The sequence below is a fragment of the Enoplosus armatus genome, chromosome 10 (genome assembly GCF_043641665.1).
Source record: "Enoplosus armatus isolate fEnoArm2 chromosome 10, fEnoArm2.hap1, whole genome shotgun sequence".
Lineage (NCBI taxonomy): Eukaryota > Metazoa > Chordata > Actinopteri > Centrarchiformes > Enoplosidae > Enoplosus > Enoplosus armatus.
In genome coordinates this window covers 6183601-6202725 of record NC_092189.1, presented here as the reverse complement: position 1 = coordinate 6202725, position 19125 = coordinate 6183601, and the positions used below count along the sequence as shown (strand labels likewise).

The 19125-nt window shown below is 42.8% G+C and overlaps 1 protein-coding gene across 1 annotated transcript in view; it reads left to right on the top strand.

Annotated features, from left to right (window-relative positions):
• tenm1 (teneurin transmembrane protein 1) overlaps nt 1-19125 on the top strand; it is a 138943-nt gene that overhangs the window by 95863 nt on the left and 23955 nt on the right. Inside the window, exons 20-21 of the mRNA XM_070913178.1 lie at nt 174-194; nt 4281-4513. Of these exons, the coding sequence (XP_070769279.1) occupies nt 174-194; nt 4281-4513 (254 nt within the window). The remainder of the gene's footprint in view (nt 1-173; nt 195-4280; nt 4514-19125) is intronic.

Sequence of the window (19125 nt, the reverse complement as noted above, 5' to 3'; positions counted from 1 at the left end):
TAATATTTAATGTGAAACAATACAGCCGTCTAAATCAACCCTAATCTCACTTTATGAGGAGAAAATTGACTCATTGCATATGAAATTCAGAGTGTCTCTCATTAGCATCATAAATGATTGCTCTTACCTTCTCTTGTCTCCTTTTTAAATGCTCCTTTATGGCTCATTATCAGGAACCGGGACACCAGACACAGGTGAGAACTGGCGAACACCTCCTTTATAAATCTGCACAAAACACACACACACACAAAGAATATGTATTAAGAGAAAAAGACAGACCATGTTGCAAAATGACTCTCTTGGTTTGTTTGCCGCAAATTGCATAACTGCATTGACCTGACTTTCCCTCTTCCCACAAACCCACCACACCCGAAATCTCAGTCAGATCTATCAAATCCTCATTTAAATTTCACTAGGCGATATTAAATTATTAAATTGGAAATCAGCCAAAATGTCAAGGATTTCATGTTTTAGAGGATTACTGGAAGTCTGTTTGGAGGATGCAGCGGTTCACTCGCTTCCTGAGCCGGACTGAAAGCCTGAGGCCTTGTGTGGCCTCGCCATCGTCCCTGGCCCAGAGCCCCGATGGTGGTGGGAGTTCTATACACCATGTTCGACAGAAGATTAGACAGATGTTATAGGGTTTGTGTGTGTGCGTGTGGATGTTTGTGTGTCTGTCTATGTGTGCGCCACTATCAGGGGTTATATCGAGCCGATTGTGCTTGTGGGCGTTTGCGAGAGAGACAGAGAGGATTTATCCAATTTGAAAAGAGAGAGGATTTTTTTTTCAAGACGCCATATCTCTGGCATGCCAAAGTTTCCAACCATGCAAAAAAGGATAACATGGCTGGGTGTTCATGGTTGCACTGTATGGGTGGGTGTGTACATACGTCTGCAAGTGTGAAAATGTAAAAAAAAAAGGTGTAATTGTGCCTGTGATGCACAAACCGTGATACATCTCTTCTGTAGCCTAAGCCGATGACAGGGGTAGATCTGTTAAATGGAAAGGTTGTGGAGTAGCTCCGCTAATTAGATCAAATAGAAGAAATGAGATAAAAATATAGCCATATATTGAGTCACCTGAACACTGCATGTTGCTACTGAGAGTGTATGAAAACTAGTTAGCGAACTAGTTGGGAACCACTGGTCTGAGCCTATAGCAACTGGATTCTTCTGAAGGCACTTTGGAAACCCTCTGCTCACCCTGGAGGTTTCTCCTTCAGCTCCTGCTTCCTCCTTTTTCTCCGCAGCAGCTTTTTACTATTAGCAGCATGTTAGTGTTTCTCTTTTATTCTATACTATTGTTCTCCCCTGTCAAGTACATAAATTATTCATTCATATTCAGCTTTCAAAGCTTTTCCCTCCACATTTCTTCCCAGCAAAGTGCCTATCAGCCAACAGGGCTTCAAAACAAGGTGCTCTCCGAGGGGAGACAATAAGGGATGTACTCACCGTATAAAAACCATTGTCTATTCTTTCCCTTCAAGAGTTTGGGCGAGGAGTAAAGCAAATAGGGGAGGAAGTCCTCAACAATATTATCTGAGAGCCCAGACGGTCAACGCAGAGAGACAGTGAAGAACAGCTAGATCACTCTGTCTATCAACTCTGATCATTGTTTTGTTATTATGTGTGGAGGGAACCAGGGAGGCTAGAGTGGGATTGTTTGTGCTGTGGTTGTTATTGTTGTTCATTTCCCTTCCACTGGATAGATGCATTCGGAGCTGCGAGCGTCTAATTGAGAAAAAGACAGGTGAAGTGATTTGTAATCAGTTATATGCACCGTGCAGTGCTTGCGCTAGATTCAAGAGGCCCAACAAATATGATATGCTGCGCGGAGCAGTGGCACACTTTGGAACTCGGTGAATAACTCTCTTAGGATCAAGTTTAAATTATGTATGTGCAGTTCAGTGCAGAGCTCTGTAAACAGTTATGCACTTAATGGACTAGATGACTGACAGCACCCTTGCCTGTGTTGCAGTGTTTTTTTTTTTTCTGGGTTGCGAGAAGGTACAGGCTAATATCAGAGGGAAGTTTTCTCTTTAGAGGGTGAGGGTTAGTGGAGGCAGAATGGTCTGTCAGCGTACAAGCAAACTGAGCAATATAGCAACCTATTAGGAACCTGAGAGAAACGTTAAGTAACAAAAAGTGTAAATGTACTTTAATTACAAAAGGACAAAAGCGTGACATTAGAAATATGTTTCTTGACATTGCAAGACTTTCATTGAATCTCTTTGGGAAAAGAAGCCCTTTTACAGGGTGTCTTTGAGTTTAATTGGCAGGAAGCCTTTGACCAGACCCGGCTGACATTGGATTTCACGCTACAAAGTAATTGCTTTCAAATCAGTTAGTTACAATGTTCAAAGTGCAACATTTAAATTCTCTCCCTCAGTTTTTTTCACGTCTCAATAATACTAACCAATAACCTGACAACGTCAAAGGTTTTCTGTAATTAATGAACTGCAGAGTATATGTACAGAAGCAAGTCAAGTCGTCTCTGTACAGCTACATGCCCACAGTGTTGGCACTCCTCCTACACAAAGTACAGTATACAGCTCACAGTCAATATAAGGGTAAATGAAGTCAGCGTTCGTAGTGTGCTAACTTAAGCCTGAGGCTTGCACTGAGGACAGAAGATAGTTTCATTAAAAGAGCAAGGAAAGTCCATAATTCGAGACTGTGGTCTTTCCTCCACACAACGTACTGTATTTTTGAGCCTTACGCTGAATAAACTTCCAGTCTTTTGTCCACCCTTACCTCTCATAAGCTAACAATAACAACTAGAACAATAGACAATTATGTGTCCACACAGCTCATTCGGCTTCATGAATGTTCTGGGTTTCATTTTGGTCTGGGACCTTTGTTGCACGTTATTCCCACTCCCTCTTATTGTCCCTCCTGTTTTCCTGTTGCTCTCAGTTTAGTTTTCTTTATTCTGCACCATGTTCCATAGTAATAAAAGATACAATTAGCCATTGAAGACAACATTTTACAGCTGTCACATATAATATAGAACCTGGAAGATCCAAAACAGAAAACAACTCAAACATAAAATACAACTCATGAGCATAAACCATTCTCAATATGCACCACTAGACTCTCGCAACAGAGGTATCATATCAACAGAAGTGTTGTATAAGGATGCAGCTTTTGGTAGGATTTATGAATGCATGAGTTATGCTGTTCTCCACCTTATCCTGTCTGCACATACATTTATACATAAGGTTCCTTATCTCTGCCTGACATGTGGGTACATATATGCTGATGAACATATGACTAGCTCTATAAAAATCTTTGCCTCACACAAAAGGAATTTTCCTGGTGTCATTGTAAGCAAGTGTAGGTTTCTGCACACTGCTGCTTTTGTACTGACAACTATAGGTGAGCCTTATACAACGTATAAACACGAAACCCTGAACCGAGAGGCACTCGGGTCTGCTTTATTTCCTTATTGAATAAAGTGTGACAGGGCATGATATTAAACAAAAGTGCATTATTTCGCTGTACTCACGACATTACTATTCTCCGCTGCAAAGCTCCAGAAATAAGGTGACTAATTATGAAATGTCCACATATTGTTTTTTTGTAACTGTGGATAGCTCTGCCACAAAAGAAGGAATAACTTAATCTTCACTTTGACATACAGTAGAGTTACATATTCTACACTCTTTTTCTGCAGTACACAGTCTGTTGTACAGAGTAATGTCGGAAAGGACGAGCACATTACCGAGAGGATCCAGGGGCATCTTAATCCTGGTTTACTTCTCCTTGTTTAAAGGGTGGTTATGGTTGTTTTTCTTACTGACACAGAATGTGGCAAATGTTTTTTTGTAGTATTTTGAAGGTATATTGAGACTATAAGTCATTTGTTGGAACACGGTGAATTCATCCCCCTATTAACACTTAATAAACTTTCTGATACAAAATCCTAAGCATGTGATTATCACTGAGAGCTACTATTCAGGCACTGTGGCTCTGTGCTATTTAAATTAGAAGACATTAATCTTGTGGTTCCAGCACAGGCACAAGTTTACTCCTGGAGTCTCTCATACTAATGCTATTCACTAGAATGCCCTTATTGCCCCTAAATGCCTTTACGTCAACTGATGGTGTTGTGTAGTTAGGAATACTGAATAATCCCAATTCCTAAACTGGTCTAGTCTCACTGTCTTATCAGTTTTGCACTTGCATGTCATTGGAAGATGTACACACAATGTACCATCTTATCTTACTTTGCTGTAACTTTATTCTCCATTAACTTTGTACACGTTCTCGCCCTATAGCACCAGCCCTGCTCATAAGTACTACCTGGCCATGGATCCGATGGGGGAGGTCCTTTACGTGTCTGACACCAGCAGTCGCAGGGTGTACCGGGTGAGGAACCTCGGGCAGCCAAAAGATCCATCTCGCAACCTGGAGGTCGTGGCCGGGACAGGGGAGCAGTGTCTCCCTTTTGACCAGAGTCACTGTGGAGAGGGAAGGAAGGCCACTGAGGCTGCACTCAATAACCCTCGAGGTAGGAGAATACAGACATTTAAAGAAGTCACGTTCACAGGTACTACACACTGTTGCCATGACCATTGATTACATTTATCATTCCTACACACTGATAAATAAAGAGCTGTGATCAGAGCTCACATATCTGTATTCAGTAATATTTGGTACCTTGCTGGAGGACTAGACTTTGACTCGTTTTCCGAAGGTCAAAACTTTTTTATTGAAGCAGCTCATTACACTGACATTTTCAATAATTTAATATTTTCCTGATTTCATGACAAAAAAAATTCAGGCAGTGTGCATGTATTTCACCACATCTCACCACTTCATACGATCAGAATCGGTATTGAGATCGACATGGGACACGCAGAAACTCATAAAAATCACAGTCTCATAAAAAGTCACTTTGATAACCCTGGGACTATCTTTGAGACATTGTGCCCTCTGAACACTGTTCCCCTGGAAGTGCAGTATTTGGAAAATGGGGATCCGTGTGGGAGAATGATATGTTTGTTTTCCATACGACAATATTATGATCACACTTTATATTGGCTTCATGACCACGTATCAGTCCAAGTTAGTCACAATGCTGTGTAAGAGCATGTATAATTCCTAGATAATATATCAGTATCTATAAATTCCTCCTGCGTCGTATCCGTTGGCTTAAAGTCAGAAATTTACTAGATTCTTGCATTTGTTTAAGAAACTGGCTCCCAACATTTCAAATTATGTACAAATTATTAACTAATGTGAACTAATGGTCTATTTTGTCAGACAAAAGATAATTGCAGTACAACTCCATTGTAACTAGATTTATTATTCTCTGTAGTTCAGACTTTCTTTCTCTTTAAAATGCAAAAATGTTTATCTAGGATCAGCTTTCTGAAGCGTAATCCCTACTCAAGCATTAATGTTATGACTGATTCCTGTGTTGTGTTTTGACTGAAGACGCAATCATTGAAAGCGTTTCTCATATAATTCGTAAAATAGCACTTTCTCTGTAACCCTCCAATATTTAGATAAAATAATGCTTAATGCCGACTGTGTTCTGCCACAAAAACACCCCACACACACCCTCCAGCAGCCTGTGCTGTCGACACCAGCGAGGCTGGATTGATAGATTCACGCTGGTTGTGCCTATTTCTCAACCTTTTTTTTTTAAGTTTAAACTGATTTAGTCAAAGTTACTTTTGAAGGTAATTATTTTATATACCTCAATTGATTTACCTTCAAAATAATGTATTCTTACAAAATGGTGTTTAAAAAGGAAGGTTTTTCTGCCTTGTGTGCCAAAGTACTGCTACATCTTTTCCACAGCAGACATTTTGCCATGTCACAGCAGGAAAACCACAGCTGTGACTAAATAACTAATAATCATGGCAGCAGTCCATTCAGGTGTTCCAGATTCAGGACCCTGGTATTATGCGTGCTGGCTCACTGTCATGGCTTACTGGGACACTTCAATGGAATGAGGCCATTGTAATGTTATTAGTTGCACCTGTGCTATTCTGACTATAACAAGTCAAAAAGTCTGCTTTAAAAAAAAAAAGGCCTACACTCAACAGGTGGTCCCCGGTCCGGATCCGGACCAAAATATAATTTATTCTGGATCACAGTGAGCCAGACCGCTTTCGAGTGACAGAAAGCTATCACGTCACCCCACCCATCATTCAGCCGCCCGCTAAGGTGGTTGTCAGGTGCCCATTTTGAACAAAACTATCCCCAAGAACACAGAGGTAAGAACCACGAAACTAAACCAGCTGAAGTCGCCGTATCACGCCTCTAGAAGAATAATTGTAAAATCAATGAAACAGCAAGAGCAGGCAACGGAGGCTTCGCTGAGAGTAGCATGAGTCCTAGGCAAACACAAGAAGCCCTTTTCGGCCGCTGAACTAATAAAAGAGTGTATGAGTGATGTGATGGAGGCCATGCTGGAAGGAAAGCGAAAGGATGAAATGAAAGACAAAATAAATCATATACGGCTCTCAGATTCCTCTGAAGCAAGATGATATTTGTTGAAGATTTGCTCCAGCAACTAAGTGATGGCATAAAAAGGGGCACAATTCATCTCACTCGCCATGGAGTACCATCCACAACAGGGAGAGAGAGAGAGAGAGAGAGAGGATTGGTGTAACGCTTAAACCCTCAACAGTTCTGTGTGCTAGTCTGCGGTGTACAATGTACTCAGAAGTAATGACAACTGTGATGTGACTTGTCAACGATGTGAAGGCAGCGTCACACGCTGCACATTGTTCTCACAGAGGTCGGTGCAACTTTTGATGATTTGCTCCTTCACAACAATGCCAGGTGGCTCAGTGTGGGCAGGAGTGCTGGAGCGTTTTCAGGCCATTCGCGCAGAGCTTCAAACCTTTCTATCTGAGCACAGAAATGCAACAGCCAAAAAATGTTTGTTGATTTCCTGCAAAATGAAGTGAAAATAAAAGCTTGATGCATTTTTGACAGATCTAACATCCCACCTCAATGACCTTAATGTCAAGCTTCAGGGCAGACGCAACAGAGTGAGGGGACATCGTGCCTGCAGTGTGTGCTTTTCAGAGGAAGCCGGAGGTGTTTACGCTTCACATACAGGAGGGCAGGTTGCACTTTCCAAAACTTTTGGAACCAACCAGTGGAAAAAAATTTCCATCAGAACCATGCTGAGTTCCTGGAAAAGCTGATTGAAATTTTCCAAATCCGCTTTGAGGACTTCAGCATGGGAAATTTCTTGACAGAAATGTCACTGAATTCTCGATGGAAGAGCAGAGAATCTGCCCCTGGGTTAATGCAGCTTCTCTGCAAACTGAGTTGACTGTGCTCCAAGAAAACCTGCCTCTGCAGGATGCTCACTGGGGTCCCTGCTGAAGGGGCTCCTTGCCTGCAGAAGGTGGCTTCAACATACTGCTGCGAATCTGCATTTTCAAAGATAAATACGGTGAAGAACTCGTATCCCAACAGACTCACTAATGAACGCTTGCATCAGTGTCTCCACCAAGAAGTTATCGCTTCTCCCATCAATGCAGAAACGTACATAGTTCAGGAGTTTGTGGCACTTAAATCTCATAATTGATTGCACCCTTACTGGACCTGTGATACTCTGGACCTTTAAGACTCGTATTTGAGCACTTCTGGTCTATCGTGTTAGCATCGTGGTCCATAACTCACATTGTGTAAAACTCTAGAAATGGAACAATCTGTTCTGTGGTACACTGCCTTGTAGAAGAAGAATTATAAGAAACTATGTAAATGTAGATTATTTAGTGTTGAGCTTTTTTGAGTCTTGACCATTCACAGCTTCACAGCGCCACAACGCCTACCTCTGCTCATGTCATATCAGAGTTACTGTAATTACCAGTTTTCAACTTGTAACCTTTCACGTCAAGTTTTCTCAAAAGATATATACGACTTGGCTCTTAATAGTAACACCGAAGTACCTGATAACCGAACAAACATGTACGCCTCACATCATGCCTGTCATTCAAAGAAATTGAGATTTAATGACTGTAATACCATGTTGTCACACTGGCAACTCTGCAAACATCTTGAGTTGTCAGGTTACATGAATGCCCCCAAGTCGTAAACATGGGTACTACCATCCACACCATATGATGTGAACGTGGCATCAGGTTGAAGGTTGATTGGGCTACAGTGTCTGCTTGACGTCACCAAATTCTATAGCAGATGCACAAAAGCTAACAGGAGAGTCAGTGAGATACAATCAATCACAGTCGGTACACACCCACACAGGCATAAATGCCTGTACCGCATCTCAGTACACGTCTTCAGCACACAAACTGACCAACAATTGCACACTTTGCAACCCAGAGGGAAGCTGTTTCTGTCATTTGAAGAAATTGTCAGTAAAGAAAATGGGTAATAAGCTGGCCACAAGAACAAGATAAAAATACAGAATTTGCCATATGACAAGGGAAATTATTTGATCTTTTTATTAAAATGACAATAATAGCCTGACTAATAGGGTAAGCATGGCTTCCCTTGGCTTACAGGAGAAAATGGCACTTGTAGGCCCTAAACTTAAGCCAAAATACGCCTGTCATATTAAGCTTTTCTAATACAGAGAAGTCTGCAGATTCAGCTCTGATTCCTTCCTAGCTTTAGCCCAGTTCAAGCTATTTGAATTAATGCACACATATTTCAGACATTAAGCCCGGAGTGTCGATTTGAATTGGTTAATCATTATACCCTTAGTTATTAGCTGACAAGAGTGGATTCCAGCAGTGTGTCTTCTCTGCTGTTGTACTACATTTGTATTTCCTCTCTCCTGTCCCGCCTGCTAGCTGGAACAAGTCTTCCTGGTCTCTTCTGACTTCTGTCATCAATAAGGCTTTGTCACACACAGGAAAGCTGGGGTTAGGGAGGGGTTTTTTTTATCCATTGCAGAAGTCTGTGGCTGTAAAATGTGGACACCAAGTGTGTCAAGTCTAAGGCTAAGACACTGAAACCAGCATGGCTTTAGTGTTGAGAGATAAACAATAGTTAATTTAGCTGTACTTCATTTTCTTAAATCATTTTTATTTATACTATTTCATTTTTCAGCTGTATTTGATATTGCTGAATTGACAGATGAACTTGAAACTTGAACTTGCACTAATTATTATGGCTCGCACTAACGCTGCACTAATGACCGTACCAATTAAACTAAACTATTCGAGTACAACTACTGCAACTTTGGATTTATATAACTTTGGTCGATGATGACAATATAAAACCGTGAACAGGGTCATGTTTTATATGGTGCCATCTTCAGTTTTTACAGTTAGTGCTACACATACCCAAATGTTCACATTTTGCACATTATTAATATGAATAGATTTGATAAAACATTCTGTACCAGAGTAGAAGAACATATTCTTATCCTGTATATATGCTACAATCTCACATACTTTTCTGGATAGTCTTATCTTAAACTTTGTTATGACACATCTGCAATATTTGTGTAGTTTTGCGCTCATATTTCACCCTAGATATATTTCCTTTGGTTTGTATTGTAATGTGACTGTGAATATGAATGAGAGAAGAGGACAAAGGGAACGAATTGAGAACAATGTCACGGGGGAGGGAACAACATCATCTACAGCATCATTCATCAAAGTCATCATGGAGTCCATAGATTGGCTAATGGGTTCTGTACAGCACAACATGAGCCTGGATTTTTGGTGAGAAGAAGAGGCCAGGATGGACCCTTTCTTCTCATAATATTTATTATTAATAATAATTTAACCATCTTTCCAGCACTTAGACTGAATGAAAAAGTAACACAGTAGTTTAAAGTGCTCTGACTGCTCTGTGTCACTGAACTCACCACAGATGCAAACCTTCTTAAATGCGTTGTGAGGTGTCTCATATGCAGCACTGGTTGTCTCCCAGCATGTCACACTACAGAGGTTAAAATGGCAGATTGTTATGCTTATTTTATCGCTTCTGCCACCCAGCATCTGTGGATTCAGGCCATTATATAGCCAATACCGCATACTGTAGTCTGGGAAGGCCATAACAAGACTAGATTGGGCTTGTGGGGGCTGCCTTTGCACAGAAAGCATGTGCTGCCAGGAAGAAGAAATAATCTGTTTACTGCCCTCACCAATCACACCCACACACCTGGCCACCTCTTTAGTCTCCAGGTCGCACAGGAGATTTAGCCACAGGCCTGTCACTCAGGCTACACCCACGGTCCTGCACGGCCTCCTCTGTCAGTCACGCTCAGCTTGTGCGCTTTGATTCTTTTTTGTTACTTTTTTGAACTTCCTGAGTTCATACAGATAGAGGAGGAAAAATATGATGACAAGAAAACAAGATTGGAGCAGATTCCTGCTACAATTTGACAGATGATCTGAAGAGTGTTATTCTCAATATACGTGCCCCTTATACCTCTAGAAAATGCTGTATCTCTGCCTTTATACATTAATAGAATATTCTGTCCCAAGACCCCTCCTGTTCTTGCTCGGTCAGGTATTTTATCCTCTTTGACTCACTGCACTTCACAGACTCTTCTGTGGCCATTGTGCGCCGACTAACCAGCTCTTATACAGGCACTGGAGATTTCTGCCTGGAGCCCCATGGTTCCCTGTCATCCATCTGCCACAGCCCACACTCATCCTCCTCCTCGCACCCTCTTACCAATGGTAATGAGTGGTAGACTTCACAGAGAAATATCTGTCCGTTTCTTTTTTGAAGCCGTGGCTTCTGTGATTCTCCGGCATTGATCTTGTCTTGTGTCCTCTGGTGAGCTCCTCGCTCCAAATTAGAGCCTTCCTTCTTTTTCTCCGCTCCCTCTGCCTCTTTTTCTATCCCTCCCACCCCCCTTTTCTCATCTCATGAATCATCCTTGTGCCCCGGTGTTGACATAGCTGCAGCGGGCCTGCTGTGACACATAATATTGTTACAACACGGCAAACAGTTGTTAAATAGTAATCCATAATTTTAATTTAGCCAGCAATGTTGCAGCACTATTGGGCACGCTGCTGTTGCCCAAATTTATAGTCTCTCCATAGTGTAAGCTGCAGGGATTATCTTGTGTCCTTCAAACACTCACTTATGAATACAAGATCTGGGGCATTGTTTAGAGTTGGCTCCACATGCGCCTCTGCAGTCAATTAGCTCGGTAAATAAAAGGCCTTGCTCCATTTAGGATGGATCCCATGCCTGACATGAAAGAGGCGTCAGTCCCACAGGACCCAACAGCCTTGGCTCGCATCTCTGGACTCCTTCTGTTCACTACATGAAGGGGTACTTCTTTTTTTTTTCTTTCTTTTCGGTACACATTTGGTAAATAATATCTGTGTGTATGTAAAAAGTAAGTCTGTGTAGGTTTGGACAGAGGAGTTCAGAGAGCGACTCCAGTGATTGAGAGTTTAGTTGTTGATGTTTGCCATGCGCAGGTCTTATCTATTTTTTGTTGACTACCCCCGGAAAGCAAAGCTGATATCCACAGAGAGAGGCGTGTGCGCATGTATGTGTGAGCGCTCGCAGTGTCAGTCTCTCACTTCGACCCACAGGGGGCAGACTAATGCCCTTATCAGGAGCTGACACGCTGCCACCACATTTCTCCCTCTTGCCCCGTCGGCCTCTCTCTCCCTCCCTCCCCTCTTCTTTTCTCTCCTCTGCTTTCTTTCGGTCTCATTCTCTGCGTCTCTCTCTATTCCCCACACAGACAAACACATTTGTCCCCATCTCACTCAGCCTCACGGCCGCGAGGCACGCCGTCAGAGTCGAGATAGCGGGGCCGGGGCGCCGAGTGAAGCGGTGGGGTTTAAACCGGTCGCGGTTATTAGCATGTTGAACAGCCGGGGAGTTTTAAAAAAAAAAAAAGGAGCCACAGCCAGAGGTAAATGTGCCTCACGTGGCACATCGCTGCTCGGCCACCAACCTCAGACCAGGACAGCCAGGATCCCCATGCTGGACGGTGTCTGTCTTGGCTGGTGGTTGAGATATAAGCAGCTTAGGCAAATGAATATCTTCACACATTGGGCGCCGGTCTCATTTGCAGAAATGGCTGAAAACGTAGCAGTGTGTGCATAGGAGCGTTTCCCAGTTTGTTTCATCAGTGCGAATCAAGCTTTCCATGCTGTCAGCAGGCCCATACTCAAACCATTAACTCAGCAAACACCGCTCGCCTGCTTCTGCTCCAGCAGTGGAGTCATGGTGGTAGTGTCCCTTAAATGCATAGCTCTAATCACCGCAGCCTGCATTTCACTTTTCCAGAATCTTCCACTCCCCAAACTGTATTCGCCGGCTGCAGCAGTGGAGTTAGAAGATCTCCTAGGGCTGTGTTGCCTGTGTGCCAGCTGCTCTGCGTTATAACTTTGGAATGAATATGCCATCGTTATTCTACCTCCGGCTCCCATAGCATTTAGTGCAGAGTGATTGTTGCGTCTCACAAAATAGAGAAAGAGAGAGGGAGAGCAGATTAAATTGATGGAGGAAGAAAAATAGAGCTCAGAACTGAGAGAGAAAGCGGGTAAAGGGAGAAAGTGAGCGCAACAGAGAATAAAAAATAATGTGAAATGAATGGAGAAACAATAGAGAATGGAGGGAATGCGAGAACAAGAGGGTGAATGAATGGATAAAGAGAGGTAGAGAAAGAGAGAGCTCAATGTTTTGCGTGTAAATCCTGCAGCGTGCAGCGCTCCCACACCTCATCTGCATATTAAACTGGCCCTGTGGCTGCCTTCCCTCTCAGAGGGTCAACTATCATTGTTTCTGTTGGTTTAAACAGAGCACTACTTCTCAAAACAAGGGCATCAGATAAGTCACTCTGTGTTTATAGCTCCAAGATTCGGTCTGTGTGTGAGCGTGTGCATATGTGTGCGCAATTTTTAACAGCCTGCTCCTGTGTTTCATTTCACATCGACCGAGCTTTTGTCTTTGCCCCTGGACATTCCTGCATTAATGATACACACATGAATTAATCACACAGCAAGGCAAACAGCAGCATACTCTATGATAATGCAAATTAGGGAGACGCCATTGGGTCATGCTATTTCTACCACAGCTCGCTTTTCTCGCTGCAGCATCCATGATAATTAGAAGATCGGCAATGGTTTGTGCAACAGACATGCATCACTGAGCAGCCACAAAGAGAACTTCTGCCAGAGACTCGTTTCTCCCAAAACGGAGGCTGAAAATATAGCTGCCAGCAGCAAATCCAGAGGGCCAAGCAAAAGAGCATCAAGCAAAAGCACGCAGGTACATCGAGGTCTTATCCAGCCAGTGAGCAATTTTTACATGATTGGAGACAGAATTGCAGAGATATGGCCGACGTCCTGTTTGTATATTTACTGCTGACTTTGTCACAGCCAAACAACAGTCTGCATTATGGGATGTAAGCGTTCCTGACAGAGCTGCATCAATCTTAAAACTAATCTCTCACTGCTATAAGAATCTGATAAGCCTGTTCAACTGCATTGCATTGTGACACAGTCAGTTTTGGTAAATAATGCATACTGCACACTCGTCTCCTCTTCATCTTTAGAGCACATATTTTCAGTGGAAAATCCCAGTTGACTCGTGGTCTTGAACATGTTACATTAACCATTAGATTGACCAAAAGGTCCTATGCTCTACATACAGTAGTCTACTGTATAATAAAGTCATACTAAATGTAGGTTTTTGAATGCTCTGATGTTCTTGATAAACATAATAAAAATAAGATTGACACAAATGTCAATTATATAATTATATAGTTGAATTAAAACAGTTTTAGGGTGAAATTCAGATGTTGTCATGAAACACTGCACAATGAAACACTTTTGTGTGTTTGTGAGAATTTGTGGTATTTCATATCTGTAAGGGGTTTTTCTGCACTATAACAAGGTCACGCTACGTGTGTGTAGTCATTATTTGCACAAATGTTTTTCTCTGGTGAAGTCTCAAATATCAAAACAGAATGAGGACTCAGCTGTCAAACACCAAAAGTGTTTTAAACAAAACTCAAAATAGTGGCTGATTTTACTGCTTAATGTTGATCAAACTACGTTCATTGGGTTCTCTCTTGACCTACAGACCCAGCGGACAAAAGCTACATGAGTGTGTTACGGCCTAAAATCTGATCTCAACTTCGGTCCGGATGGTGGCACTTGAATTGGTTGAAATGTTCCACCAGTAACGGGTACTTTCAAACTACTCAGAAACTCTGATCATGATTGGACAAAGCAATTTGGAGAAACCGCTTACGTCCTGTTTATGCATGCAATAGTGTACCCAGAAAATAAGGTAAAGTAAGGCATCCCAATATTTCTACCTGTCGCATATGGTTAAGATAAGATCAAATAAGTTGGAGAAGCACAATTTGTCCTCATAATTGCAGACAAATGCATAGACTAGACTATGTTTATATGGAAAAATAATTTTGAGCCAAGTCTGGCCTGATGGCAGTGCTAGATGGATCATTGTGTTGAGCCTAATGTCATGCAATGTCATGTGCCTGGAACTTGATTGTTCACCAGATAAATGGATAAGACGTGTCTTGGGCTACTTTGAAAAACAGAGATCCATCTCAGAAAGTAGCTAGTCTGCGTGCTAATCACCATGGGTCAGAGGAGGACTCATAGATATTCTGGGAGGAAGTAGTCAGCCCACTGCCAAGATTTGCTAAGGACCAAAGAAAATATAGTCAATGGGCTTAGTAGAGGCAAATTTATGCTGACTTAAAACGAGGCTCTACCTGTAAAACGCCTGCTATTCAAGTAATGTATTAGGTAGAACACTATGCAGACTGACAGCTACCCTGTTTGTAGTCGGAGTGTGTAGGGTAGCTTCAGAGAGATTACTGAAGCTCACTGTGTGTGTAATGAAGCCCCGAGTCAATAAGAGATGCAGGCTTAAGGCCAAAGGCTGTGTCTGTGCATCAAAGGTGCAACGTTTGTGCCAGTCAGTGTGCTTGTGCATGCTTGTTTTTGATTGACAGCCTCTGGGTCCCTCTCCCAGTGAAGGGACATAGAGTTAGTTATGGGTGCCTTGTTAAAGGTATGTCAGGTTGACAACGTCAGCGTGATCATGGGAAATGTGACACATGTGTCCCTTTAACTGGTCGAGATGGCTGCTGCTGGCAGCTGGCCTGTCAACCTCCACTGGGAGCCTGGCAAGCTGACAGGAGGAGTGGAGCTTTGCCACAGTGGAGGAATAAATTGCATTTACTCGAGGTCAATGCCCAACACACACACGCACATACAGATGGAGGCACTTGTCTCAGTTGGGGGTGGTGGAGGGGGCTCTGATGAGGGGGAGAGATAGTGAACTCATGCCCATGCAGGTTATTTCTACCTTGATTCTTTAAACACACTGACAGAAAGATGAATACGTAGACTGATAGTGGCAGGCACAGTTCGACTTGGCAGTCCAATTGAACCTGCCTGTGAGAGGGGGGAATGGAGGGGGAGGTTGGGGGGGGGGGGGGGTCAGCTGCTGTTACAGGGATGGGAAAACAGAGCCTGTAAATGTTTGCACCTGGGTACCATTATCACCTGCTGCTTTCCAAGAGACCAGTGGCCAGACCTCCCTCCAAAGAAACACTCATACAGTGCTTTTGGAAAATGTGGAAGGAAAATCTGAAATGGCTGCAAAACTGTCTGTGATAAAGACTGCTGGAGCTGCCTCTGGCTGAGCTACTGTGATGTCTTTGTATGTGGGAAACTTTGTTTGGGTGGAAACTGCACATACAGATTTGCAATCTATAATAGTTTAGTGCCTCTTTTCCACGTTTTCAGTCGTGAAAACATTTGTTTCCTCCCATCTGATCCCGTTTCCTCTTTCCACCATTGCGGAGCCTCGCTGGCTTGTTGTTGTGATGGCATGTTTGGTAAAAGAGCCTCTATTGATAGACCTCCGTGTGTTTGTTTGATGTTCTAAACAGTGCGACATAATCTGCAGACGCTCCGCACTGATTCAAACCCCTCAGCCTTTCATGGAGCTTTCTAGTCCAAAGCATTTCAATTGCTTTTATAATTGAGTTTGTCTGCTGCCTCTGTGATTGCTTTAGATCTCTTTTTTTCCTGCTATCAAACAAGGCAATTACCGCCAAGTCGCATATTTTCACCAAAAAATGTTTATTCGCAGAGAAATTAAACTGTTGCAAAATCTCCAACCAGTTCTCGGCATGCTCGCAATGTCTCGCCTCACCATACATGTGTAGTCGGGAACTAACAGCAACAAAAAAAAAAAAAAAGGCAGCTATCAATAATTAATTAATGCGGGTTAATATGTTAACAAACTTACAGTGGTTGATAATTAGATGAGCCACAGTGTCTGATTCAGACTTAATTACTAAGCCACTGTCTGTTCTGTGGGGCTTTAATGAATAATTAATTATAAGAAGCATGAATTATTTCTGCTTACCAAAGATCTACCAGAAATACACACCCGTCCTCATTTATGGCGCTATCTTGTATTGATTGATGGTAAGTGTTTGATTGGGGAAAATAAGCGGCATTGGAAGCAGCACTTGTACTACAGTGCTGCACTTCATAGATCACAGAGCAGTGTTTGATGGCAGCCTGATGCATTCATACTCGTGACTGTCATTTTTTAATACAGGTGTGGAATCATACACTCTTTGAGACACACACACACACACACACACACACAAATATGCACACCCCTATACTCAAACCTATGCACACTTAATATCAGTATGGTGCACAGTGCCATTTCACAGTGCAGAGATTGAGTGAGCAGGTTTATTTTCCCCCCTTTAGTGCACATGGGCAACCTCAGAGTCTTCATGAAAGTTGTGTGTGTGTGTGTGTGTGTGTGTGTGTGTGTGTGGGAGTGTGAATTTCTCAACTGCAGACACTCTGATTTATCCGCTCTATATTTGCATATGCGCACAATGTGATTAACTGCCATGCCTTATCTTTTCGCCTAGCTACTTCACCGCACGCACGCAAACATGCACACCCACACACTCGCCGCATTCCACAAGCTTGCACTCGCCGACATAACGCACACATTCACATTCACAAGCCACACAGACCAGCTAAAGACTCTATGAAACCACATGCTCTTCAGCTTCACTTTCAGTTGCTCTGTAATTGCCAGTGAACCCTTCGGGCTAATTTGGTTTGGTCTTTATTTATGGCCAGAGTCACTCACTGGGGCCAATTGTGCAGGTAGACCTGTCTACATTCACTTGTCAGTCACACACAGTTTGTACTTTGTACAGAAGCGGCATGGCCATGATCAGCTACAGCTATAGCATCATTTAGATGCTGTAATAATACGTCAGGCCATGTCATCAAGACCCACAGAGCCTGGGGATATGGTAGGGCAGATTGAATGACTTACTCCTGAGGCTGGGTATCTGTGTGTGTGTGTGTGTGTGTGTGTGTGTGTGTGTGTGTGTGTGCACGACTCTCACCCCTGCATGCACACTGTGCTGTAGGTATAAATGGAACTTTCATACATGCACACATTAAGCCTTCTCCTCCATAAACACAGCTTCAGTGGGATTCCTTTGCAGAATATATGCTTATTTTGCACTTAGGTGGTTGTTTTTAGCGGCTGACAGACCATGATGTTGGTATTCTGTACAATTTTACAATTCCTCTCGCTTTCATCCATCGAGGCAGCTCTTTTGGCAGCTTTGCTGTCAACATTTGAAGGGTGAAAGTACAGTAGAAGGGAAACTTGAACAACACCAGAAGGCTGACTTCCTGCACTCTTGAGGGCTCAGGTGTTAGCAGTCAGTATGCAGCACACACACAAAGGCGCACACACACACACACACACACACACACCACATCCTGATGTTACTGTATGCCAACACGTCTTTCTACTATTACTGCTAGATAAGATACATAATCCACAACTTGATATAATTAGTCTTTCTCACCTCATCTAATTTCTCACCTTACAAATTTCCTCACCTCTCCCTCGCTCTCTGCTCGGAAAATCCCTGGTGGCTCCTTCCCTTCAAATAGCTGTAATCAACGCTGATGCTCTCTTAGACCCCTCTCCAAGGCATCAATCAGATCGGATTGTATTGCACTGCCACAGGGGGCCGTTATAACTGTTATTCTTTTGACAGGAACGGAGAACAAAGACATTCTTTGATTGAGAGTGATTGGCCTGTAATAGTTAATTGAAGCAATTCCTCATCATGTCCCTTTGTCTCATCACCACCTCTCTCCTCTTTCACACCTCTTTTGGCGCTGTCTGTCTTAAACTCTTTGGCTACATTTTCTCCCTAAATCTGAGCTGAATGTGAAAAGCATCACTTTATCATCCTCTCCTTCACTCCTCTCCTCTCCCCTCCTTCTGTGTTTTTTTCCAAGGTCAGTGCAACTCAGCCTAATTCTCTTTTCTTTGATGATAAAAATCCAGTCCCAACTTTAGCCAAATGTCCGTCTCCCTCTGGAGTTGAGATTTATCTCAATTATTTCTCCACTGGTGTGTCTGCCAGCTTCTAAACATGAGTATCAGAGTGCCAGGTCCACCCAGGGAGAAACAGTAAATCTTTTGATGTCTTGTGAGTATCCATCGGCTATACGGAAGGGCTGTAAATTCCCTTAACGCAGCATACAGCTTTACCCACGGCAGCAGGAAATCCAGCCCAACAAGTAGAATGTGGACTAATCTGCTGCCTTTTCAATAAACATGGCGAAATACTCTTAAACAACACATAAACTGGCGTAAATCCTTCTGCCAATGCCAAGCAATAATAGCAATCATTCTTCATTGTTGTGCTTGTGTGAGGATGAATAAGTCAGCCCGGTCCTGCACATTATTGTTGATGATAGATAGGCAGTTATTTAGAAGCTGCTTGTGGGAACACAAGACATGCAGATCCTGAGCGTGCATACTGAGGGTGTCAGGAAAGCATAAACAAAGGCAAGAAAGAAAGAATAGAGGGGATTCAGGATGGAAGTCAATAGAACCAAAGGAGACAAGAAGAAAGAGTAACATCCAGGGACAGAGAGGGAGAGAACAGAAATCAGTATTGAGAGAGAGTCCTGGCTGCCTCGTCATGTCCTTGTGCAGAATTTATGAGCTCTAAGATCAGGGACAGGTTTAGGGTGCTAGGAGGAGGAAAGTGAAAGGAAGGAAGGATCTGAGGACAGCGTTGGAGCAGGGAGTGTGCAGAGTTTCAGACCTAAGTGGGCTCAGACCATGCTGTGG